At 43.8% G+C, this 24,108-nt stretch overlaps 1 protein-coding gene across 1 annotated transcript; it reads right to left on the reverse strand.

Moving 5' to 3' along the window:
- Positions 1-4,286: 4,286 nt before the first annotated feature.
- Positions 4,287-23,599, reverse strand: LOC140370787 (sex comb on midleg-like protein 4). The gene is made up of 8 exons (XM_072458025.1): positions 23,537-23,599; positions 20,632-20,859; positions 18,105-18,234; positions 16,995-17,195; positions 8,145-8,303; positions 7,199-7,417; positions 5,581-5,726; positions 4,287-4,517 (listed from the first exon to the last, which is right to left on the reverse strand). The coding sequence occupies exons 1-8, from the start codon at positions 23,537-23,539 to the stop codon at positions 4,392-4,394; spliced, it is 1,212 nt and encodes a 403-aa protein (XP_072314126.1). The 5' UTR covers positions 23,540-23,599; the 3' UTR covers positions 4,287-4,391.
- Positions 23,600-24,108: the final 509 nt, after the last annotated feature.

Below are 24,108 nucleotides of genomic sequence, written 5' to 3' on the forward strand. Positions count from 1 at the left end.
TAACTAACATGACAAACATAACTAACTGACATAATTAACATAACTAACATAACTAACATGACATAACTAACATAATTAACATAACTAACATAACTAACTAACATAATTAACATAACTAACTAACATAACTAACATAATTAACATAACTAACATAACATAACTAACTAACATGACATACATAACTAACATGACATACATAACTAACTAACATAATTAACATAACTAACATAACATAACTAACTAACATGACATACATAACTAACTAACATAATTAACATAACTAACATAACTAACATGACATACATAACTAACTAACATAATTAACATAACTAACATAACTAACATAACTAACATGACATACATAACTAACATGACATACATAACTAACTAACATAATTAACATAACTAACATAACTAACATGACATACATAACTAACTAACATAATTAACATAACTAACATAACTAACATGACATACATAACTAACATGACATACATAACTAACATGACATGCATAACTAACTAACATAATTAACATAACTAACATAACTAACATAACTAACATGACATACATAACTAACATGACATGCATAACTAACTAACATAATTAACATAACTAACATAACTAACATAACTAACATGACATACATAACTAACATGACATACATAACTAACTAACATAATTAACATAACTAACATAACTAACATGACATACATAACTAACTAACATAATTAACATAACTAACATAACTAACATAACTAACATAACTAACATAACTAACATAACATAACTAACTAACATGACATACATAACTAACTAACATAATTAACATAACTAACATAACTAACATAACTAACATGACATACATAACTAACATGACATACATAACTAACTAACTAACATAATTAACATAATTAACATAACTAACATAACTAACATAACTAACATAACTAACATCTGTTACAGTTTGAACTTCATGTGATCTGAAGGACAAAAAACACATTTTTAAAGGATAAACCATCAAAAATTAGGACAAAATAATTTCATATTTGTCACTTGTAGAATTATTCACACGGAACCGTCTTCTTACTCGAGTAATAGTTGTGAATACTGTTACTTCAAACGATATTTTACTCGAGTATTAGATTAAAAGTATGCAGTCCACTGCAGCGTTCACTGGTCCCTGAGGGCCCCTCAGTGCTCAGGGGCCCCCTGGTGGTGACGGAGAGAAGTGAACTCACTCAAGGAGCTGAGGATGAAGAGGATGAAGAGGAGCAGAGGATGAGGAGCAGAGAATGAAGAGGAGCAGAGGATGAAGAGGAGCAGAGGATGAGGAGCAGAGGATGAAGAGGAGCAGAGGATGAAGAGGAGCAGAGGATGAGGAGCAGATGATGAAGAGGAGCAGAGGATGAGGAGCAGAGGATGAAGAGGAGCAGGGGTGAAGAGGGAGCAGAGGATGAGGAGGAGCAGAGGAGGAGGAGGAGCAGAGGATGAAGAGGAGTAGAGGATGAAGAGGGAGCAGAGGATGAAGAGGAGCAGAGGATGAAGAGGAGCAGAGGATGAGGAGGAGCAGAGGATGAGGAGGAGCAGAGGATGAAGAGGAGCAGAGGATGAAGGAGTGTTGCCTTTTTGTCTTTGTAGAGAAAGAGTCAGTTGTTTCGTCTGTTTTGTTTTTTCGTTTTTTTAAACTCTACGTTTCGACTCTGATCCAAGAGTCATTCTCAATCTGAGAATCAAGAGCGGAAACTCAGATATTTATCCTACTCTGAGTAGGCCCCGCCTCCTGGTGAAAAGGTGTTGTTGGTTTCAACAGAAACTAAACCTCTTTGTTTTCTGTCAGTCCTTTAATGGGCTTTTTTGTCCTTGTAATTGTTTTTGTCAAATATTGACACAATTTTGGAAGGATTTTCTTTTTTTTTTACATTTGACTCAAATAATTCTCTGTGTGAAATACTTTTTCACTCAAAGTACATTTGTCCTTGGGCGCTTCAGTACTCAGTACTTAGTACTCAGTACTTAGTACTCGTTACTCTAGAACGTTGTGTGTGGCGAGTACTTTGGCTCGTGAAGTGACAAACACACGTGACAGAGTCGTTACTTTAATGTCACGTTACATTTGACACTTGTTTACATCTCACAGACACAAACAGGAAATACATCATCAGAACTTTAGCACCAGCGTCTGATCCAGTCCCTCCTGCAAAACACAAGTATACAGCACGGAAAAGACCTCCACCTCAGAATATTCACCTCGTTAGGATTTATTTAATTATTATTAACAATGTACGGCTTTAAACTCGCCATAAATCGAGCATTAAAGTGTCAAAAAGCATAAGAAAAGATGCATAAACCTTTGAGTATTTATTATTTTGTGTATTTGCTGTTAACAGCCCAGTATTCATCTGCTTTTATTGTACTTTAATGTTTTATGACACAAATGAAATGTCCACTAAAATTCAATAAAAAATCAATAAAACATATTTTTTGACCAAAACATTTAGTCAAAATGAGAGAGAAAACATCATAAAAAGTCTAAAACAACAAAAAACAATAAAAAGATCTCGTGACTTTTTAAAAATCGTCCAAATCGAGAGAAATATTCTGAAATCGAGTGACTTTAGTTTAAAATATTGTGTTTTTTGCAGAGGACTAAAAGGCGTGGCTTCAGCAGCATTCACTTACAAAGAGGTTAAAAAAGAACAATTATCATCATCTTTATACTTTAATACCGTTTAAATGTGTCGGACTTTATCCATGTATAAACCGTTGCATATTGAAACATAAATAGTCGCTAATGTCCACAATATTGTTTTATATCTCATCCTAAGGAGCTACGGTACTGAAGCGTTTGACTAAAATACGTTTAATAAATATAAAAAAGATTATTTGAAATGGAATGGACAAAATTAAGTACAAAAGCGTCTATAAAATGCACCGTTGTCTTTATTCGAACACTTAGCGATAAATAGATTTGTAGATATAATTCCGAAACTTGCGCTATTTGAATCGATATTTTTTAAACGTTATTTCAAATTAAAACAGTCGCCAACGCCGTCGCGATTAACTGTTCAAAACTCAATATTATGCGGTAAACGGCGCTCAAAATGGCGAGAAAAAGTGACCGAAAACCATGAATACGACAAAAACCGAGCGCGCGGCGTAACTCGTGTACACGGCTTCGTTTACTACAGTAGTATATTGTCAATTATTACCATATTGTCTTATTTTAATCATGTTCAATCTTTGAAAACATTCTTAAAAGCGTAAAAAATGTACTTTAATGAGCATTTTAACTCAAATACTATTAAACTGGTTCGACCCATTGAGAGAAAGTGCCTGTGAAACTGCTAAATTCAAAAATATCGTCCATAGATTCGACTGGTAAACATGTGCGTGAGCGCTAACTCCACTAGCATGAATCTTAAAGAGACGGTACACAATTTTTTTTCACGTAAGAAATAAGTAAAATCTGCTTTGCCACAGTTCAGATTTACTGTAAAAGGGTGAATTTGGGTGAAAATGTGTCAATTATCTGTTCTCTGCATCTAATTATGGAGCGTTTTACTCGGAAGTGCGCCGTTAGCATGCTAATGTTGGTTAGCTTTGACACGAAGGCCTCTGAACGTCGCGAAAAGCGCTTATAAACTCGACGAAATGAATATTTAGGCTCTTGAGGCATAAAGTAAGTGGACGATACAAAAACAGAGTTTAAAACAAGCTAGTTGTGTTTTTTATGTTTTTAAGACGGTAAAAATCAGGAACAGCAACTTAAAAGGAGCTGCACCCATTTGTTTTTCACGTAATAAAGTTACATTTGTCTTGCCCCAGTAGATATATCGTAAAAGCAGCTCTTAGGGTCAAAATAAAACGAAAATGCGCCGTCTGTATCCAATTATAAAGCGTTTTTTTTTTTCATCTGCGAACCAGGAAGTGCGCCGTTAGCATGCTAGTTGCTGTTAGCGTGACCTTGATGGCAATACTTCACACTTAGAAACTCATTGCAGAGAATAATTCGGATACTTAGGAACATGAAAAATAACAGTTCAAAATGAAATACTGGTTTTCTGTGTTTTTAAGAGTCAAAATCAGGTACAGCGCCGTTAGCATCTCCATTGGTTTAGCGTTCTTCCGTGTGACAACAAAACAATCCCCATTTCTTTTATTAAAAATGAGTAAACAATGATAAAATGCCCGTCAGACTGGTCAGGCTCCGTGGAAAATCTGCAAATTGATCATTATCGATAAGTTTTGCTCCATTTCTGTGCAGCAAACGTGAAAAAACGACTGTTTAGCACCAAAATCCTCCCGGTTTACACACAGAGCCGGACCAGACCGTCATAAATAAAGGTGGAAAAACAGCCCGTCGTCGCGATGATCGAAGCGAAAGTGACTCAGAACTTGTTTTGCTTGAGTTTGTCGATGTGGTAACAGAGCTTCAGAGCCGGGCCCAGCTTCAGGCCCAGATACTTCATGATCATGTCGCTCTTCAGCAGCAGCAGCGCGTTCCCGTCGATCTCCTGCAAACACACAATATCATGTTATGTAGAGCGGACCCAGACCGGGACTAAACCAGGGCTAAAGTAGATCTAAACCAGGGATAAACTTAGACTGAAATAAGACAGAACAAGACAAGGACGAAACCAGGACTAACCCACGCTGAAACCTAAGACTAAACTAGGACTAGACTAGGACTAAAGCAAGACTAAACCTTGACTTAACTAAGAATAAACTAAGACTAAACTAAGAATAAAGCAGGACTTACCCAGGACTAAACTAAGACTAAAGCAGGATTAAAGCTGGACTAAACCTAAAGCAGGACTAAAGCTGGACTAAACTAAGACTAAAGCAGGACTAAACCAGGACTAAGGTATGACTAAAGCTGAACTAAACTAAGACTAAACCAGGACTAATCCAGGACTAAACCAGGACTAAACTAAGACTAAAGATGGACTAAACTAAGACTAAACCAGGACAAAACTAGCATAAGACAGACTAAGACAAGGACGAAACCAGGACTGAAACAAAACAGGACAAGGATTAAACCAAGACTAACTAACGCGGAAACCCAGGACAAAACTAGGACTATACCAGGACAAAACTAGGGTTAAGACCAGGAATAAACAAGGACAAAACCAGAACTGAAGCAGAATTAAACCTTGACTGAACTAAGACTAAACTAAGACTAAAGTAGGACTAAACCTTGACTAAAATAGGATTAAACTAAGACTAAATTAAGACTAAATTACGACTAAATTAAGACTAAATCAAGACTAACACAGGACTAAACCTTGACTTAAATAAGATGAAACTAAAACTAAATTAAGACTAAAACAGGACTAAACCTTGACTTGACTAAGACTAAACTATGACTAAACCAGAACTAAACCAGGACTAAATCAGGACTAAACTAAGACTAGACCAGGACTAAACCAGAAATTAACTAAAGAAAACAAAACAGGAACATAACAGTTACAGTTCGATAACACAACAACATCTTAAAACGTTTGCAGCGTGCGTGAAACACGAAACTGCGCTGGCGTCACACTCGACACGTGAACGGCAAAGTGTGCGTGAAGTTACGTGTTTCCTGAAGAGCTCGGCGTGTGGTCCCAGCGCCTGAGGGTCCGCGTCCCTGATGAACCACACCACGTCCTCAACGCTCCAGGACGAAGGCTCCCGGCTCAGGGCCCGGGGCTCCTGAGGCTCCGAGGCCGCACTGTAACCACCTGAAAACACACACAACACACACACAAACATGTAACAAGGATTAGAACTGGAACACAAAGGAAAGATCAACCGACATGACAGAAGCAGAACGGTCCAAAGGTGGGACACGGCCACGTTTCTAACATATGGCCCCGGGGAAATTCGTTGCCACGGCTACATGTCAGAATCATAATCAGAGTCGTGTCATCTGAGGACTGAATGAAAAAGGCGCAAAACTTCCCCCAGTAAAACGTCTTATGTCTGAAAACCCTGCTCGACCCAGAAAGACTGATCAGAAATATGATGAAACAAAGATGGCCTGAAAACTGACCCTTGTGGGCCTCTGCAACAAATACTAAAGCACTCAAAACTGCAATCTCCCAGTCGCACATAAGAATATATTGAAACGTTAAATCTGAAAGTTAAATCTACTTGATAAGCAGTGCACACATTAGGAAACACTGATGGTCTGAAAACTGACCCTTGTGGGACTCTGCGACTAAAACTGCAATCTCTTCCATTCGCACAAAATGGATACAAACACGTTTTTCAGGAGCCTGTGATCAGTATGTGCATTTGCGGTTTAAGTGTCGGACTTTTTCTTTATTTGTTCCATTTTGTCCACTGTGTGACAAAATGGAACAAAGGGAACTCTCATATATATGTTGTACTTAAAAAACAAGTTTCCAGTCAAATAAAAATTCTGGGGAAAATCTGCGTCAGTTTGTACTCTAAACCCACAAATAAAAAAAATACCATAAAATATATGTTTTTAAAATACCGTATTTTCCGAACTATAAGTCGCACCAGCCAAAAAATGCATAATAGAGAAGAAAAAACATATATACGTTGCACTAGAGTGTGAATTGCGGTTGCAAGTGTGAAAATAACAAATAATATCACATATAAGTCGCTCCTGAGTATAAGTATATAAGTATAAATATAAATATAAGTATAAGTCGCAACCAAGCCAAAACTATGAAAAAGGGTGCAACTTTTAGTCCGGAAAATACGGTAATAGGACTTTTATATAGATGCTGCCTGCCATTTTTTCCTTTTTTTTTTTCTTCTTTACATTATTACAAGTCCCTAAATCTCTTTTTAGTGAATTTACCTTCAACTTGTAAAAATAAATGCTCATATCGTATTTTCCGAACTATAAGTTGCACCGGAGTATAAGTCGCACCAACCAAAAAAATGCATAATAGAGAAAAAAATATATATATAAGTTGCACTGGAGTATGAAATGAGTTTGCAAGTGTGAAAATAACAAATAATATCACATATAAGTCGCTCCGGAGTGTAAGTATATAAGTATAAATATAAGTATAAGTCGCACCCCGGCCAAAACTATGAAAAAAGGTGCCACTTATAGTCCGGAAAATACGGTAATAGGACTTTTATATACATTCTGCCTGCCCTGTTTTTTTTCCCCTTGCTTTATAAATAAACATTGACATTGACATTGAAAAGCCGGCGTCGGCGCTCTCACCGGTCCGGTTGCCCTCGCTGAAGCCGCTGGGGCTGGAGGTGGGCGGCCTGCAGGCGCTGATGGAGGCGGAGCCACTGGAGAACTGCTGCGACCTGAAGCCGTAGGCCGGTTTGGGGGAGAACGAGGAGCCCACGGAGCCGAAGGCCGAGTCGCCGGGGTCCACGGAGTACCGCTTCCCATCGGGGGGCTCCGGGCGGTACTCGTCCTGCAGGGGCGCTTCTGCCGGGCGGAGACAACAGTCACAACTCCACGACACGGTCTGGTTTGCGGTTCGTGTCACATTGTTATTGAGATCGAGAGTTCAGTTGTTAATCAGCGTTTTAATGCAGAGGTTTACGGCCGATAAGCCAGTAAAACATGTTTTTTATCTTATAATTTAGCTTTTTGTGTTAAATGGTAAAAATGAAATGTCTGTTTTGTTAAATTAATTAGGATTTAATTTCTTTCAACGTTTTCAATGACAACGGTATTTTCTTTCACTTTGTTTGCATTTTATGTGTTCTTAAATGAAAAATGAAATATAAAACAATAAAAAAGCTCTATATTATCACTGTGGTATAACAATCGGCCTGAGAACCGAGCATTTTCCTCAGTATCAATATAAATACCGTATTTTCCGGACTATAAGTCATAGATTTGGTCGGGGTGCGACTTATACTTATATTTATACTTACATACTATTATTTGTTATTTTCACACTTGCAACCGCATTTCATACTCCAGTGCAACTTATATATGTTTTTTCTTCTCTATTATACATTTTTTTGGCTGGTGCGACTTATACTCCGGAAAATACGGTAATGCAGTTTGATACAAAAAGTGAAGCTCTGCATTAACACCACAAGCTGATCCCGGAACACTGGAAACGGCTGAATCTCGCTCTCAATTAAACTTTGACAGTAAATAGACAATACGCTTAAAACAGTGAATAGACAATGAGAGTTACGGTCAGCGTAGGCCGCTCCGCTGCGCTGGGCGATGGGCGTGTCGCTGAACAGGTTCTCACAGTGCAGACTCCGGCAGAGTTTCTTGAGGAAGCGCAGCACGTAGTCGATGCTGTTGACCACGGGGAGGCTGAGCAGGTGCTGCTTCCCATCGAACGTGGCTTTAAAAAGAACAACGGGAACAATTTAACCCTCTGACCCCCGAAGAACGACGTGAAACCGAAGCATGCGAGTGCAAAAGAGCCACGACAACGTGAGGGGAAAGTACTTTTGACACGTTTGATTAACTATTAGGCTTTAATGGCGTTAATGGCGTTTGGCAGCAACTGAAAAGGTGCTTATTGCCACCCGCTGTAGTTGTACATCTTCAAAGTATGTGTTTTATGCTATACCGTAAAAAACAAAAAAAGATAATATAATTTTAATTAATTTAGAAGGAGAGAGCGAAAGAGAGAGAAAATGAAAAGTAAAAGTAAAAAGAAGCTGATTATTTTGGGTATAATTGTGTATACCGTATTTTCTGGACTATAAGTCGCACCTTTTTTCATAGTTTTGGTCGGGGTGCGACTTATACTTATATTTATACTTATATACTTATACTACTTTATATCCGGAGCGACTTATATATACGTGATATTATTTGTTATTTTCACACTTGCAACCGCATTTTCATACTCCAGTGTGACTTATATATGTTTTTTCTTCTCTATTATGCATTTTTTGGCTGGTGTGACTTATACTCCGGTGCGACTTAAAGTCCAGAAAATACGGTTGTTTTGGGGAGAGCTAATTTACTGGTTTTATACGGGTTGTGACCGCCAGGGGGCATTGGTAAGAATGCACTGGGAGAGATGATCCAGGGTTTTCTCTTTATTAAAGATTTCAGTCAAATAATACTGGTGGTTGGTATTTACAGAGCAGTTATTAATCATGTAAATACGTGTGTGGTTCTGTAATATAAACAAGGAGAACATAAATTATAATAAAATCTGTAAAACAATAACATATAATGCACAAATATACATGAGCTCCGTCGGAGCTACTGCTGTTAGCGCTTAGCTCGAGGCACTTAGCATTCACAAACACAAAACAAGGTAAATATATAACTTTAACTACACTATTAAACAATTCGAATGGCATGCAACACTTTATACAATCATGGAACAAATGGTGTGTCTATGTCTACTTTCGTTTCTAACAAATACTCACTTTTTATCACGCACACCAAACTACAACCACAAGCTCTACACGATGTGGGGGAAAACAACTAAAACTCTGCAAACACGTAGCATCCTCAACCTAACTTGCCTATGCTAACGCGTGATTGGCTACTCGACCTGTCAATCAGGCACCTGGCAGAAACGGGGCGGGTCCTTCGTCACAGCCGCCCCCTAATTTGTCCAGCAAATTTGAGACCTAAGAAGGACGCACAGTTTCAAAGTCAGTGTCTGGGATGGCGGGTAGGGCTACAAGGCGTGCAACGGGCCTGGTGTAGGTCTTATCCTTGATTCGGACTTCAGCTGCACGAACCCTTCCATCCTTCCCAGTAAGAGCTTTGGTGACCAGTCCAATTGGCCAGAGGGCTCTCGGTAGCTGAGGGTCCATCACCATGACCGTGGTCCCGAGTTGCAGCTGTGCTGGGTCCTTGTGCCATTTGGAGCGGGTTTGAAGGGTTGGGAGGTAGCACCGGATAAAGTGTGCCCAGAACTGGTCTGCTAACATTTGACTGTGCCTCCAGCGGCGTCGACTTAAAGGCTCTGCATCCTCATAAACAGCCTGTGGTAGGGAGGAGTCGCGCCGCCCCATGAGAAGCAGATTAGGGGTCACAGGGTCTGGGTCTGCCACATCTGTCGAAACATAACCCAGGGGCTTGGAGTTCAAAATCCCTTCAACCTCTGTGAGAACAGTCCTCAGGACTTCTTCTGGAACAGACTGAGACTGGATGGTGGCATAAAGTGCGACTTTGACCGATCTCACTTCCCTTTCCCACACACCCCCAAAATGTGGGGCACTTGGCGGGTTAAACTTAAACCGGATCTGGTGCTTGGCCAAATGATCACGGAGTTCAGGTTGTAGGGCTTCAAAGGCCTCTCTGAGCTCCCGCTCTCCTCCTTTGAAGTTTGTCCCCTGATCAGACAGGAGTTCAGCTGGTTTGCCTCTTCTGGCAATGAATCTGCGGAGTGCCATGAGAAACGAATCGTGGTCTAAACTGGAGAGAATATCTAAGTGCACGGCTCGTGTTGTCAAGCACTTAAATATAATACCCCATCTTTTCTCCAGACGACGGCCCACCTTGACAGTGAAAGGTCCAAAACAGTCCACACCAGTAGAAAAGAAGGGCGGCTTAAACAGTCTCAACCTCGCCTCTGGCAGATCTGACATCTTGGGCACAGTTGGCATTGCTCTCCATCTTTGGCACTCTGGGCATGAATGCTGGTGTCTTTTCACTGCCTCTCGCCCCCGGAGTATCCAATACTTCCGCCTTAGTTCGGCAAACAGGCGCTCTGAGCCTGGGTGACGTAGGGCAATGTCTGTGTCCTTGATGATGAGCTGGGTAACTCGGTGATGGGGATTTAAGACCACAGGGTGAATGGACTCCGGTTGTAGTTGACTGCAGCGCCTTAACCTCCCACCAACTCTAATAAGCCCTGCAGTGGGATCAAATTCTGGGGACAGGGTCAACAGCCGACTAGCAGAGGCAACTGGCTTGTTACTGCTCAGCAAGTTGTACTCATCTGGAAAACTATCCTGTTGGGCTTGCTGTAGGATCTCCCTCTCCGCCTTCTGATGGTCTGCAGCAGAGGGAGCGGCCTGGCCAGGTGCCGCCCCGTGATAGGACGATGCGACCATGTTTATGAGTTCAGTGAAGGAGGAGCACTGGTCCTCCTGTAACTGTCGTGTGGTCTTGGCAACTGTGGTGGCAAGGCAGGAGATGGTAGGTTTTCTTAGTTCAGGATCATCCTGAGGTTCTTCTTTGGCTGGTTGCATGGACCAGGTCTCTGGTGGCTGCTGTAGGAAGGCTGGCCCGTGTTTCCACCTTCCGCTGTTAGACAACTCCTGCAAGGTTTTACCACGAGTGACATCATCGGCTGGGTTCTGTGCTGTATTCACATACCTCCAACTCAGCGGGTCTGTTAGCTCCTGGATCTCGGCCACTCGTGTTCCCACAAACACCTTAAAACGACAGGAGTCTGACTGTAACCAGGTGAGGACGGTGGTGGAGTCTGTCCAGAGGATAACACTGTTGATTGGCACGGTCAGCTCGCGTTGCAGGAGTGTAGAGAGCTGGGCAGCTGTCAGTGCTGCACAGAGCTCCAGCCTGGGCATAGACTGTTGCTTTTTGGGGGCAACTCTGGATCGAGCAGTGAGTCTTTTCTCTGTGCTACGAAGATTGGCCAGCACAGCCTCCTTTGGGGCTTGAAGCTGTGGCATGTTCTTTACTCTGAGGAGGGGAGTGGCATATCGCTGGACACCATCGATGTTCATACGTGTGGTTTTATCCTCCAGCAGCTGTATTGCTTCCTGATCCTGCCTGGATCGCACCACCAGCTTTTCACTGCGATAGGGGAGGATGTCTAATTGCCACAACTTCTCCACATTCTGGAGTATTTCAGCAGAGGATGACATGGTGGAGAGGTGAAGGCACTGCTGAGAGGTAGATGGGTGTTTGGCATTCTTAATCGGCCCCTGAAGTGTCCAGCCTAACCTTGTTCTCACAGCAGCGGGTCCCCCAGGACGTCCGAGGCGCACAGGGGCAACTGGAGTGATGAGGTGAGGGTAATCAGAGCCTATCAACAATAGGGGGCGTACTCTGTTCATTGCTGGGAGTGGCAGACCTCTGAGGTGTCTGTACTTTCGCTGGAGTGCCTCCACTGAGTATGTGTGTTCAGCTAAACTCAGTGGCTCAGCAGTAAATGCACCTTTAATGGCAAACGTCTTCATTGGCTGGTCTGCAGGGGAAATGGTGAATGACACCGCTGCACCATGCATGACCTTGATGTCTTGTCTAACAGTTCTGAGGGCAAGGTCTTCTGGCTCACCAATGAGTTTGAGTGTTTGGGCTGCAGCAGGAAGCAGAATAGTCCGCTCTGATCCGTCATCAAGCACTGCATACGTCTCTAGTGAATTCTCACCATTGCGGAGCAGCACCCTGCTAATCTTTAACAGGACTTGGTTGCAGCCAGAACGTCTGTCAAGGTACAAAACTTCATTGGTTGAGCTGACGGGGCTTAATGGTGTCTCAAAGGGCTTTGCATTAACGTCATGTAGGGCCTGCAGGTGTTTTCCTTTGCACTTTGGGCATGTGACTTTCAAACGACATTGGGCAGCCTGATGTGAACGTGCGCAGCGCCAGCACCTTCTGTTAGACTTGATCCACGCCGTTCTCTGATCCACTGTTAACAGGGCAAAATTACCACACTGGTCAAGGTAGTGTAGTGTATTGACACAATATGGGCAAAAAGGGGACTTCTTGGGAGTGACTGTTGTCTGCTCTGCTGGCGGGGGATCACTGGGCTTGTTTCCTGTATGAAAGATGTTAGTGTTTCTGCTGCTCTTATTGTCATGGTGCCGAGCTGACTTGGGTACACTGCTACTCCTTACTTCACTGTGTAATGACTCAAACACTGTCTCTTGTATCTTCAGCTCATAATTGAGCCAATCGGAGAAGTGCAGAAGGCTGGGAATTGTGACACGCATGGGGTAAAGGAACCTTTTAAACTCAGCTCTCATATCTTGTGGCAGCTTAGATGATAAACGTGTCACATGTGACCCGCAGCAGAGTTCTGTCTGTCCACTTTCACCTAGCTGTTCCAACAAGCCCACCAGCGCTCTCACCCTCAGTGCAAAACGCTCAAAGCCCAGGGTGTCTCCACGAGCTATGTTTGGGGACTCCATCAGGTCAGCAATCTTCCTGAGTGCTAACTGGTGGGGCTGGCCATAACGCTCAGTTAAACTGGCCATTGTGTCTGTATATGGCTGCTGTGAGTTGATATATGAATCGGCAATAAGCAAGGCATCTTCGTGCTTTAAGTGGTCTAACAGTATTTGATACTTAAAGCGTTCAGTGGCGTCTTCAGGCAGAAGATTCTCCAGGGCCACCTTGAGCCTGGCAAACTCTCTTGGATCACCCTTTGTGAATGAAGGGATTGTAGGCTTAGGGCCGCGATACACCACCTCATGTTTAGGAGGAGGCAGGGGTCTGGTGTGCTCTGACTCACGTCTTGGTGGAGTATAGGGGCTGCCATACTCTGGCGTCGGCACAGGAGATGGGGAGTGGTGTGTATCTGCAACATACCTTGGCGGATCTTGTGGGGTAGTTCTCATGTCCCTTAGCAGCTCCGTGAGTTCAGACACCATCCTTTGTGGTGGCGGTGATAGTGGCCTTTCAATGAACTCATCTGTTACAGGAGGGGGAGGAGGTGGCCAGTACTCAGGATCTGTAGGCAACATAAAGTTCACAGCTTGTGCAGGCGGAGCAGAGAGCAGAAGCTGACTGTGATCCTGGCTCAAAGGTGCACGTAGGCCTTGTGGTGGAGCAGGGGCTGGCATCGGGATGAATCGTTGGGATGAGAACTCTCTTGCATCAAGGCGCCTTTGCATGTCCATCATCTGTCTTTGCATACTATGATTGTCGTTAAGCACTCGGTGTAACAATGCTAGAGTGTCAGATGTTTCTTCTGCAGCTGGTCTCTGCCTGGGCGTGACTGGTGTACTTACAGGTAAACGCAGGGAATATTCAGCAGCATATGGATCCATAGCTCTGGCTCCTTCTAGTTCACTCCAGTCAGCAGGCTGTGGAGGTGTGAGAGACGTCGTCCTGGCAATTCTCCCCACCGATCTCTCCACGCTGGGATATGGTTGTTGCTGCTCATATGCATTGAGAGCAGCTTGCTGTGCAGGGGTGGACACGTAGTCCTGCATCCAAACAGGTGGTCTTCTGTCTCGGCGTGGCCGAGCACCTGCATCGTGTAGAAGGTGACTCTGGTCTGAATACATCTCTATTTATTCCACGGTGGCCTCACTTGTCCCGGGTTTCGGCACCATTTGTTTTGGGGAGAGCTAATTTACTGGTTTTATACGGGTTGTGACCGCCAGGGGGCATTGGTAAGAATGCACTGGGAGAGATGATCCAGGGTTTTCTCTTTATTAAAGATTTCAGTCAAATAATACTGGTGGTTGGTATTTACAGAGCAGTTATTAATCATGTAAATACGTGTGTGGTTCTGTAATATAAACAAGGAGAACATAAATTATAATAAAATCTGTAAAACAATAACATATAATGCACAAATATACATGAGCTCCGTCGGAGCTACTGCTGTTAGCGCTTAGCTCGAGGCACTTAGCATTCACAAACACAAAACAAGGTAAATATATAACTTTAACTACACTATTAAACAATTCGAATGGCATGCAACACTTTATACAATCATGGAACAAATGGTGTGTCTATGTCTACTTTCGTTTCTAACAAATACTCACTTTTTATCACGCACACCAAACTACAACCACAAGCTCTACACGATGTGGGGGAAAACAACTAAAACTCTGCAAACACGTAGCATCCTCAACCTAACTTGCCTATGCTAACGCGTGATTGGCTACTCGACCTGTCAATCAGGCACCTGGCAGAAACGGGGCGGGTCCTTCGTCACAACGGTAATTGTGAACGGCTTCAGTTTAGGGCTGCAATTATAATTTAGAACGCCCCAAAAACAGTATGTTTCATCTGTTTGTGTATCGAGTTCACGTCCTCGTTTCTTGCTCGGTAAAGCATTTTAAATTACTCTGTGTTTTACAAAGAAACTCATCTCGCCTTAATGTGAATAATCATAATGATCATAATAATAGCAATAATAATAATAATCGTAATCATTAAATAAAATGAAAATAATACTTAGCCCTACTTTAGTTTATAAAGTAGTAGGTCATTTGGGACGACTGCCCACAAACCCTGTGGTTCATGGGTAAAACATGTGTGATTGTGTCAGGGGTTGTTGGGAGACACAGCCACGTTTCTAACAAATGGCCCCGGGGAAATCGGTTGCCACGGCTACATGTCATCTGAGGACTGAATGAATAAGGCGCAAAATTGCCCCCAGTAAAAGTCTCATGTCTGAAAATCCTGCTCGACATAAAAAGACTGATCAGAAATATAGATAGCGAGTTAAATACTCTTGATAATCAGTGCAGACATTAGAAAACAGACGGTCCGAAAACTGACCCTTGTGGGACTCTATAGTGTTAAGTGCTTAATCTCCCCAAAAATACTAAATTGATTTAAATTACACTTGTTCAGGAGTTTATGATCATTATCCACATTGTTGACTTGTTTAACTGCAAACATCAGTTCATTGTTGAAGTTCCAACCAAGGCAGATCTTTACGGTCAGATTGTGTTACAACAAAACTCAAATTAAAAGTCGCTGTGCCTGATTTTTAGCATCTTAAAAATGATAAAAATGTGTTTGTAGCGGTCCAAACGGTTCCTCGCCGCCTTAATGCACTTCTAGCATCGTAATCATTCACTGCAATTAGTTTAGAAGCGCAGTTCACTCCCACAATTTTTAAGAAACCAGAGCGGCGTTTCACCTTCACGCCACTGCTAACAACAACTAGCATGCTAACAGTGCACTTCCTGGTTCTCAAGGTCAATAAAACGCTCTTTAGTTTGATGCAGAAGGCACACAGCGGTCTCATTTCGACCCTTAGACCAATGCATCTGTACTTGGGCCAAGATGCAAAATCCTTCTAGCTCGCGTACGCCTCCTCCTGTCCCCTAGTAACGCTACACCTTGGTCTGCACCTTGGTCTACACCTTGGTCTATACCTTGGTCTGCACCTTGATCTGCACCTTGGTCTACACCTTGATCTACACCTTGGTCTGCACCTTGGTCTACGCCTTGGTCTACACCTTGGTCTACGCCTTGGTCTACGCCTTGGTCTGCACCTTGGTCAGCACCTTGGTCAGCACCTTGGTCAGCACCTTGGTCTACACCTTCTACACCTCGGTCTACACCTCAGTGTACACCTCGGTCTACACCTCGGTCTACACCTTGGTCTACGCCTTGGTCTACGCCTTGGTCTGCACCTTGGTCAGCACCTTGGTCAGCACCTTGGTCAGCACCTTGGTCAGCACCTTGATCTGCACCTTGGTCTACACCTTGATCTACACCTTGGTCTGCACCTTGGTCTACGCCTTGGTCTACACCTTGGTCTACGCCTTGGTCTACGCCTTGGTCTGCACCTTGGTCAGCACCTTGGTCAGCACCTTGGTCAGCACCTTGGTCAGCACCTTGGTCTACACCTTCTACACCTCGGTCTACACCTCAGTGTACACCTCGGTCTACACCTCGGTCTACACCTTGGTCTACGCCTTGGTCTACGCCTTGGTCTGCACCTTGGTCAGCACCTTGGTCAGCACCTTGGTCAGCACCTTGGTCAGCACCTTGGTCTACACCTTCTACACCTCGGTCTACACCTCAGTGTACACCTCGGTCTACACCTCGGTCTACACCTTGGTCTACGCCTTGGTCTACGCCTTGGTCTGCACCTTGGTCAGCACCTTGGTCAGCACCTTGGTCAGCACCTTGGTCTACACCTTCTACACCTCGGTCTACACCTCAGTGTACACCTCGGTCTACACCTCGGTCTACACCTTGGTCTACGCCTTGGTCAGCACCTTGGTCTGTACCTTGGTCTGTACCTTGGTCTACACCTTGGTTTATACATTGGTCTACGTCTTGGTCTACACCTTGGTCAGCACCTTGGTCAGCACCTTGGTCAGCACCTTGGTCTGTACCTTGGTCTACACCTTGGTCTACACCTTGGTCTGCACCTTGGTCTACGCACCGGAGATCTTCTCGCCGCCGTAGCCCTGCGTGAGCAGCGTGAAGACGTTCTTCTGTTGGAAGGCGCTGTCGATGCAGCCCTGCACGGCCTGCTGCAGCACCACAGAGGGCCGGTCCGGGCCAAAGTGGTCCGGGAGCAGGTGGATCTTCTTCCGGTCCAGGTTTGGTCCGGTGTTGGCCTGTTTGTTGATGTAGATGCAGACTGTGGAGAAATGAGCCAGACTTATGATGAGCTTTAGCAGTAGCATAAGAACTCTATTATATATTATTTTACTGATTCTGATTCTGTATTATACGTTTATGAATGCAGCGTCCCAATAGCGTATAACCCTGTAAAAATGCTCTTAAACATATACTACATTTATGTTTTTACTATAGACCAACACATTTATGTTCACAATGTCCTTAATATCAGAATATATTAATAGTACATAACAATAGTGAATCTCTTCTTCAGCTCATAAGCTTAAAGCGCCCCCTACAGGCCGGACAACCCATTGAGCTAAAACGCAGTTAAAACAAATAAAATATGTTTTGAATTTTGCTAAAAGTTATTAAAATGTATCCCAGAATAGCAGTTTTTTTTTAAGGTTTATAATTGCATGTCCTGTAATTTATGACATCACACTAGGAAATTACCCAGCAAACACTGGGCCAAAACTCATCTAATGTCACCATTTTTTTATTCACAAATAAAAATATATGAGAGGAACTTTCTATCATTGAATTAATGTTTAGAGTCAAAAAAGTTGTTTCTTTGTGTAAATTCTGCATAAACTTTGTCTGGAATGAGTGTCCCTGGTGTGATGTCACTTCCTGTCATTTCCTACAGCTTTTTCAGCATTTTCTCCACAAATACCTGCTCGATTGGTGTAAAACTATCATTTATATGTACAACAGGTACAAACACACTAAATAAAGTCAGAATTAGATCATCTTTAAAACCTGTCATGAGCACTTTAATTAAGCCTTTATGCACTATTAAGATGATAGTTAAGTGTATAATGCAAAAGGTTAGTTTAAAAGCATCATGACCAGTGCGTCGTGTGCCACAGTTTTGCCACATTCGTGCTCTAATATTCTAATATATTCGTGTTACTGCGTCCCTGACCTGTGAGGACCTGGGGCGTGGCCGAGTGCGGCACGGTGGCGGCGTCCTGCGGGATGGAGCTCATGTCCGGCTCTGGCGTGCTGCTCGGAGGAGAGATGGCCAGAGGGGTCATCACCATCCGCGGTTTGAGCTGAGGAAACGGGCACAAGAAACACACACGTTTGGATGGACAGGCGTGTACGAGAGTGTCGGAGCGTCCCCATGACGACGGTCGGACCATATTGTGTTGAAATGTGTCTCTTTAGGTGAGGTTTAATTATCAGACAAATGTGAAATGTTGGTAAAATGTACCAAAAAGGAGATTAATCTTAAACACTTAACTTTAACACTTAAACAACATCACTTTTAATTCAACCAGCTCTTTTTGTTGCATTTTTCATTATAAACCAACAGCTCTGTTTCCGCCCCATTTCAGCTCTGTTTAAGGCTTGTTTCAGTTGTTTCCGTTCTGTTTTTGTTCTGTTTCAGCCCCATTTCCACACTGTTTCAGCCCAGTTTCAGCTCAGTTTAAGCTCTGTTTAAGCCCTGTTTCAACTCTGTTTCAGCCCAGTTTCAGCCCAGTTTCAGCCCTGTTTCAACTCTGTTTCAGCCCAGTTTCAGCCCTGTTTCAACTCTGTTTCAGCTCTATTTCAACTCTGTTTCAGCTCTGTTTCAACTCTGTTTCAGCCCAGTTTCAGCTCTGTTTCAGCCCAGTTTCAGCTCTGTTTCAGCCCAGTTTCAGCTCTGTTTCAGCTCTGTTTCAGCTCTGTTTCAACTCTGTTTCAGCTCTGTTTCAGCTCTGTTTCAGCCCAGTTTCAGCTCTGTTTCAGCCCAGTTTCAGCTCTATTTCAGCTCTGTTTCAGCCCCGTTTCAGCTCTGTTTCAACTCTGTTTCAGCCCAGTTTCAGCTCTGTTTCAACTCTGTTTCAGCTCTGTTTCAGCTCTGTTTCAGCCCAGTTTCAGCTCTGTTTCAGCCCAGTTTCAGCTCTATTTCAGCTCTGTTTCAGCCCCGTTTCAGCTCTGTTTCAACTCTGTTTCAGCTCTGTTTCAGCTCTGTTTCAGCCCAGTTTCAGCTCTATTTCAGCTCTGTTTCAGCCCCGTTTCAGTTCTGTTTCAACTCTGTTTCAGCCCAGTTTCAGCTCTGTTTCAGCCCAGTTTCAGCTCTGTTTCAGCCCAGTTTCAGCTCTGTTTCAGCTCTGTTTCAGCTCTGTTTCAACTCTGTTTCAGCTCTGTTTCAGCCCAGTTTCAGCTCTATTTCAGCTCTGTTTCAGCCCCGTTTCAGCTCTGTTTCAACTCTGTTTCAGCCCAGTTTCAGCTCTGTTTCAGCCCAGTTTCAACTCTGTTTCAGCCCAGTTTCAGCTCTATTTCAGCTCTGTTTCAGCCCCGTTTCAGCTCTGTTTCAGTCCTGTCGTGTTGACGTGAGTGACGGATGTTTTGAAGTTTAATATTTTTCTAATTGTTATCTTGATTTCACGGTCACATTTAACAGTTTGTGAAAAGAAGATGAAGAATTGAAGTCGCAAATTGTGATAAAGTTCAACATTTGTGGATGGTAAGTTTGACTATTTGATGATCTGCTCAAACAGAGTTATAAATTACATCGTCAATATGTAAATACATTAGAGCCTGAAAGATTAGACACCGCCCCGTCCGGGTTTTTATGTTCTGCTCTTTATTTACTGCCGGACGGTTCCGGCTTCAGACACGACCGTATTTCAGGTCGAAGTGAAACTGCAGCAGATGTGAAGCCTTTTTGTGTTACACTTGGGTCCCACAAAACCTGAAGGCCACGGAGTCTCCAAGTCTGCATGCATTTTTAAACACGCCAGAACCAGGGCTGCAGCAGGGCTGAAACAGGGCTGAAACTAAGATTAAACCAGGGCTGAAACAGGGCTGAAACGGGGCTGAAACACCAGAGCTGAAACAGGACTGAGACTCTCTGAAGCCCTATATTATTATGAATGATCCTAAAATAATAATCCGTATATGGGAACACAGAGAGCCGGACGATCAGAACAAGTCTGATTTTTGAGCGGATTTTTAATAAACTAGGAGGAGCTGTTTGTTTAGCCGCATCATTCAAATGAATGGGACGGAACATATAAACCCTATAAAATCTATAAACCTTGTAAACCCCATGAAACCAATAAAACCTATAAACCCTATAGAACCTATAAAACCTATGAAACCTATAAACCCTATGAAACCTATGAAACCTATAAAACCTATGAAACCTATAAACCCTATAGACCTTATAAACCCTATAAAACCTATAAACCCTATAGAACCTATAAAACCTATAAAACCTATAGGCCCTATACATTTTATAGGGTTTATAAACCCTATAAAACCTATAAACCCTATAAAACCTATAGGGTTTATAAACCCTATAAACCCTTTAAACCCTATAAAATCTATAAACCCTAAAAAAACTATAAAACCTATAAACTTTATAAACCCTAAAAACCCTAAAAAAAACTATAAAACCTATAAACTTTATAAACCCTATAAACCCACAACAAGGAATCAAACTCAAATGTGTGGCTCACCTTGAAGCCGGGCTTGCGTCCCCTCTTCTTGGGCACTTTGATCGGGGGCAGAGAGTCCGGGTAGCGGTTGGCGAAGTCCATCTTGACCAGGTTCCGGAGCAGCGGGGGGCGTCCTCGCTTCCGCCCCGGGATCTTTCCTGTCTGCGCGGCGATGAAGGAGGAGGGCGCTACGGCAGACTGCATGTCACTGCTGTCCTTCTGAGCCGAGGCAGGAACACTCATCGGGAGCTGGAAAACACAGGCAGGGTTCAGACTGTGAGCGGCGCTGAAACAGGGCTGAAACAAGGCTGAAACAAGGCTGAAACAGGGCTGAAACAGGGCTGAAACTAGGCTGAAACAGGGCTGAAACAGGGCTGAAACGGGGCTGAAACGGGGCTGAAACAAGGCTGAAACAGGGCTGAAACAGGGCTGAAACAAGGCTGAAACAGGGCTGAAACAGGGCTGAAACGGGGCTGAAACGGGGCTGAAACATGGCTGTACCAGGGCTGAAACAGGGCTGAAACAGGGCTGAAACAAGGCTGAAACATGGCTAAAACAGGGCTGAAACAAGGCTGAAACATGGCTAAAACAGGGCTGAAACAGGGCTGAAACAGGGCTGAAACGGGGCTGAAACATGACTGTACCAGGGCTGAAACAGGGCTGAAACAGGGCTGAAACAAGGCTGAAACATGGCTAAAACAGGGCTGAAACAGAGCTGAAACAGGGCTGAAACGGGACTGAAACATGGCTGTACCAGGGCTGAAACAGGGCTGAAACGGGGCTGAAACAGGGCTGAAACAGGGCTGAAACAGGGCTGAAACATGGCTGAAACAGGGCTGAAACGGGGCTGAAACGGGGCTGAAACATGGCTGTACCAGGGCTGAAACAGGGCTGAAACAGGGCTGAAACGGGGCTGAAACAAGGCTGAAACATGGCTAAAACAGGGCTGAAACAGGGCTGAAACGGGCCTGAAACGGGGCTGAAACGGGGCTGAAACAGGGCTGTACCAGGGCTGAAACAGGGCTGAAACAGGGCTGAAACAGGGCTGACACACGGCTGAAACAGGGCTGAAACGGGGCTGAAACGGGGCTTAAACAGGGCTTAAACGAGGCTGAAACATGGCTGAAACATGGCTGAAACAGGGCTGAAACAGGGCTGAAACAGGGCTGAAACTGTGTATTTGTACACAGTACATAAATACATAAATACATAAATACACATGGACATGACACTCATGATTCACCCAAAGTCGTTCTTCTCCTTTTCGCTGTTGTTCTATATAAATCCAAATAAAATAATCAACAATTTAATCGACTAAACGAAGAGTTCACAGCTTATTGGCTTTTTATATCTATATTTTTTACTATAAACTATACATTTGATAAATGTATTCAAGAAAAGGAAAAAAAAGAAAACACACAAATGCCGTTTATTTGTCTGAAATAAATGCTTATTACGCTCACGGTGTCAATAATCCTGAACTCTGTGACATTGTGACATAAATCGATAAACGAACAACCAAATTTAATAAACCACTTTATTTACAAACGTACAAACACTTTAAACACTTCACTGTTGTTTGGTCTCAAAAATGGTGAATAATCGTTAAATCGTGATGTTTTCTCCTCACAATAATCGTATAATCAGATATCGCGATGTCGCTGGTGTCGACGTGATCTTAGAACAGAGTCATTTATTTATTTATAATCCTTAGACAATTTTGGGCCGTTTGTCCCGTTTACGGCACTGACTCAAGTCATTTATGAAATCAACACTAAAAGCCACTTTCATTTTAATTTTGAAAAGAAATAATTTAAACATAGAATCGACGGAAGAAATTATGATTTTTGAATCTATCATTATTTACGACTGATACGCAATGATTTCATTTAATTTATTTTGTTGAAGTTTTTAACCAAATTAAAGTTGAAATATGACTGATGAATGCATCTAGACAGAAAATATTATTAAATACAATTGTGGATTATCAATTCATTTATGATATTTAGATTTAATAACGCCACCACCTTTGTTAATTTGTTTTAATTTTTTGTATTATTCTACATTTATTTTAGACCTTTAGAGCCCAGACAACGATCACGAGCGCGTGGACAGTCGACAAGTCGCGTGATTGTTTCGATTAACCGTCGCAGCCCCGAATAAACCCGCGACACTGAAACAATGAGTCCTGAAGAGACTGCGGCGCGGCGCGTGCGGTGCGGCCCGCGGACAGTGCACAGTGACAACGCAACACACAGCAACAACACAACAACAACAACAACAACAACCACAACAACAACAACACAACAACGACCTTCTTGAACATGCATATCTCCAGCTGATCGGTAATTACCTGGATAACCGCGCGCGCGCGCCAGGTTTGGTGTTTTAAAGTCTAATTAAAGGCGATTTAACGGTGGTAAAATATGTCATAAAGCAGATTCCACCAATGCGATCGCGTCTTATTGGATTTCCGTGTCCGTTTAACGCGACGGTGGAAGCTGCAGACTCATTAAAACCTAATGCGTTCCGCGGTGCGCGCGCGGCAGGAAACTGACGGCTCCTACATTACTACAGCGATTATGGATTTTTGAAAAGATTTTTTTTTTAACCTTTTGCCTCGAGCCGATCTTTCCCCACCAAAAAAATGCCACAAAACGAGCCGAACGCAAAAAACAGTCGCACCGCACGCGACAAAACACCGCGTTTCTCACGAGACAAAACGCGCAGAAATAAGGACCAGTCGCTTCGGACGCGCTCGTGATGTAGAATAAATGGAATAAAGCTCTGTACCTGTTTTATCTGCTGTTTTTCTTATTTGTTTCCCTCCAGATGTGGAGATGCGGGAGGAAGCGTGCACAATATAGTGTTGTGTGTTGCACGGTGCGGGAGACAGGCGGTGTGGACGCGTCAAAGCGGCACTTACCATCCGAAATAAACGCGAACCGGAGCGATGTCCCCGCCGCCGCTGCCGCCGCAGCCGCCGCCGCTGCCGCCGCCGCCGCTGGGATGTCCGTGCCGCGTTTTCTCGGCTTTCGCACAGCTCCAGAGGCAGAAATGTCAAGGTGGTCCCCCGGTATGAGCGCGCGTGTTATTGTGCGGGGTCTGCGCGGACGGACGGCGGTGTGTGAGCGGTGTGTGAGCGGTGCGCGAGCGGTGCGCGGCCACGGGGCGAAGCGAGGAGACAGCGGCGTGCGCGCGGTGCGCGAGCGGTGCGCGGTAGTGCAGATGGCGGTGTGTGAGCGGTGTGTGAGCGGTGCGCGAGCGGTGCGCGGCCACGGGGCGAAGCGAGGAGACAGCGGCGTGCGCGCGGTGCGCGAGCGGTGCGCGGTAGTGCAGATGGCGGCGTGTGTGCGGTGCGTGTGCGGTGCGCGAGCGGTGCGCGGCCACGGGGCGAAGCGAGGAGACAGCGGCGTGCGCGCGGTGCGCGAGCGGTGCGCGGTAGTGCAGATGGCGGCGTGTGTGCGGTGCGTGTGCGGTGCGCGAGCGGTGCGCGGC

The sequence above is a fragment of the Eucyclogobius newberryi genome, unplaced genomic scaffold (genome assembly GCF_026437365.1).
Source record: "Eucyclogobius newberryi isolate DKJ021-1_F unplaced genomic scaffold, fEucNew1.0.hap1 SCAF_21, whole genome shotgun sequence".
Lineage (NCBI taxonomy): Eukaryota > Metazoa > Chordata > Actinopteri > Gobiiformes > Gobiidae > Eucyclogobius > Eucyclogobius newberryi.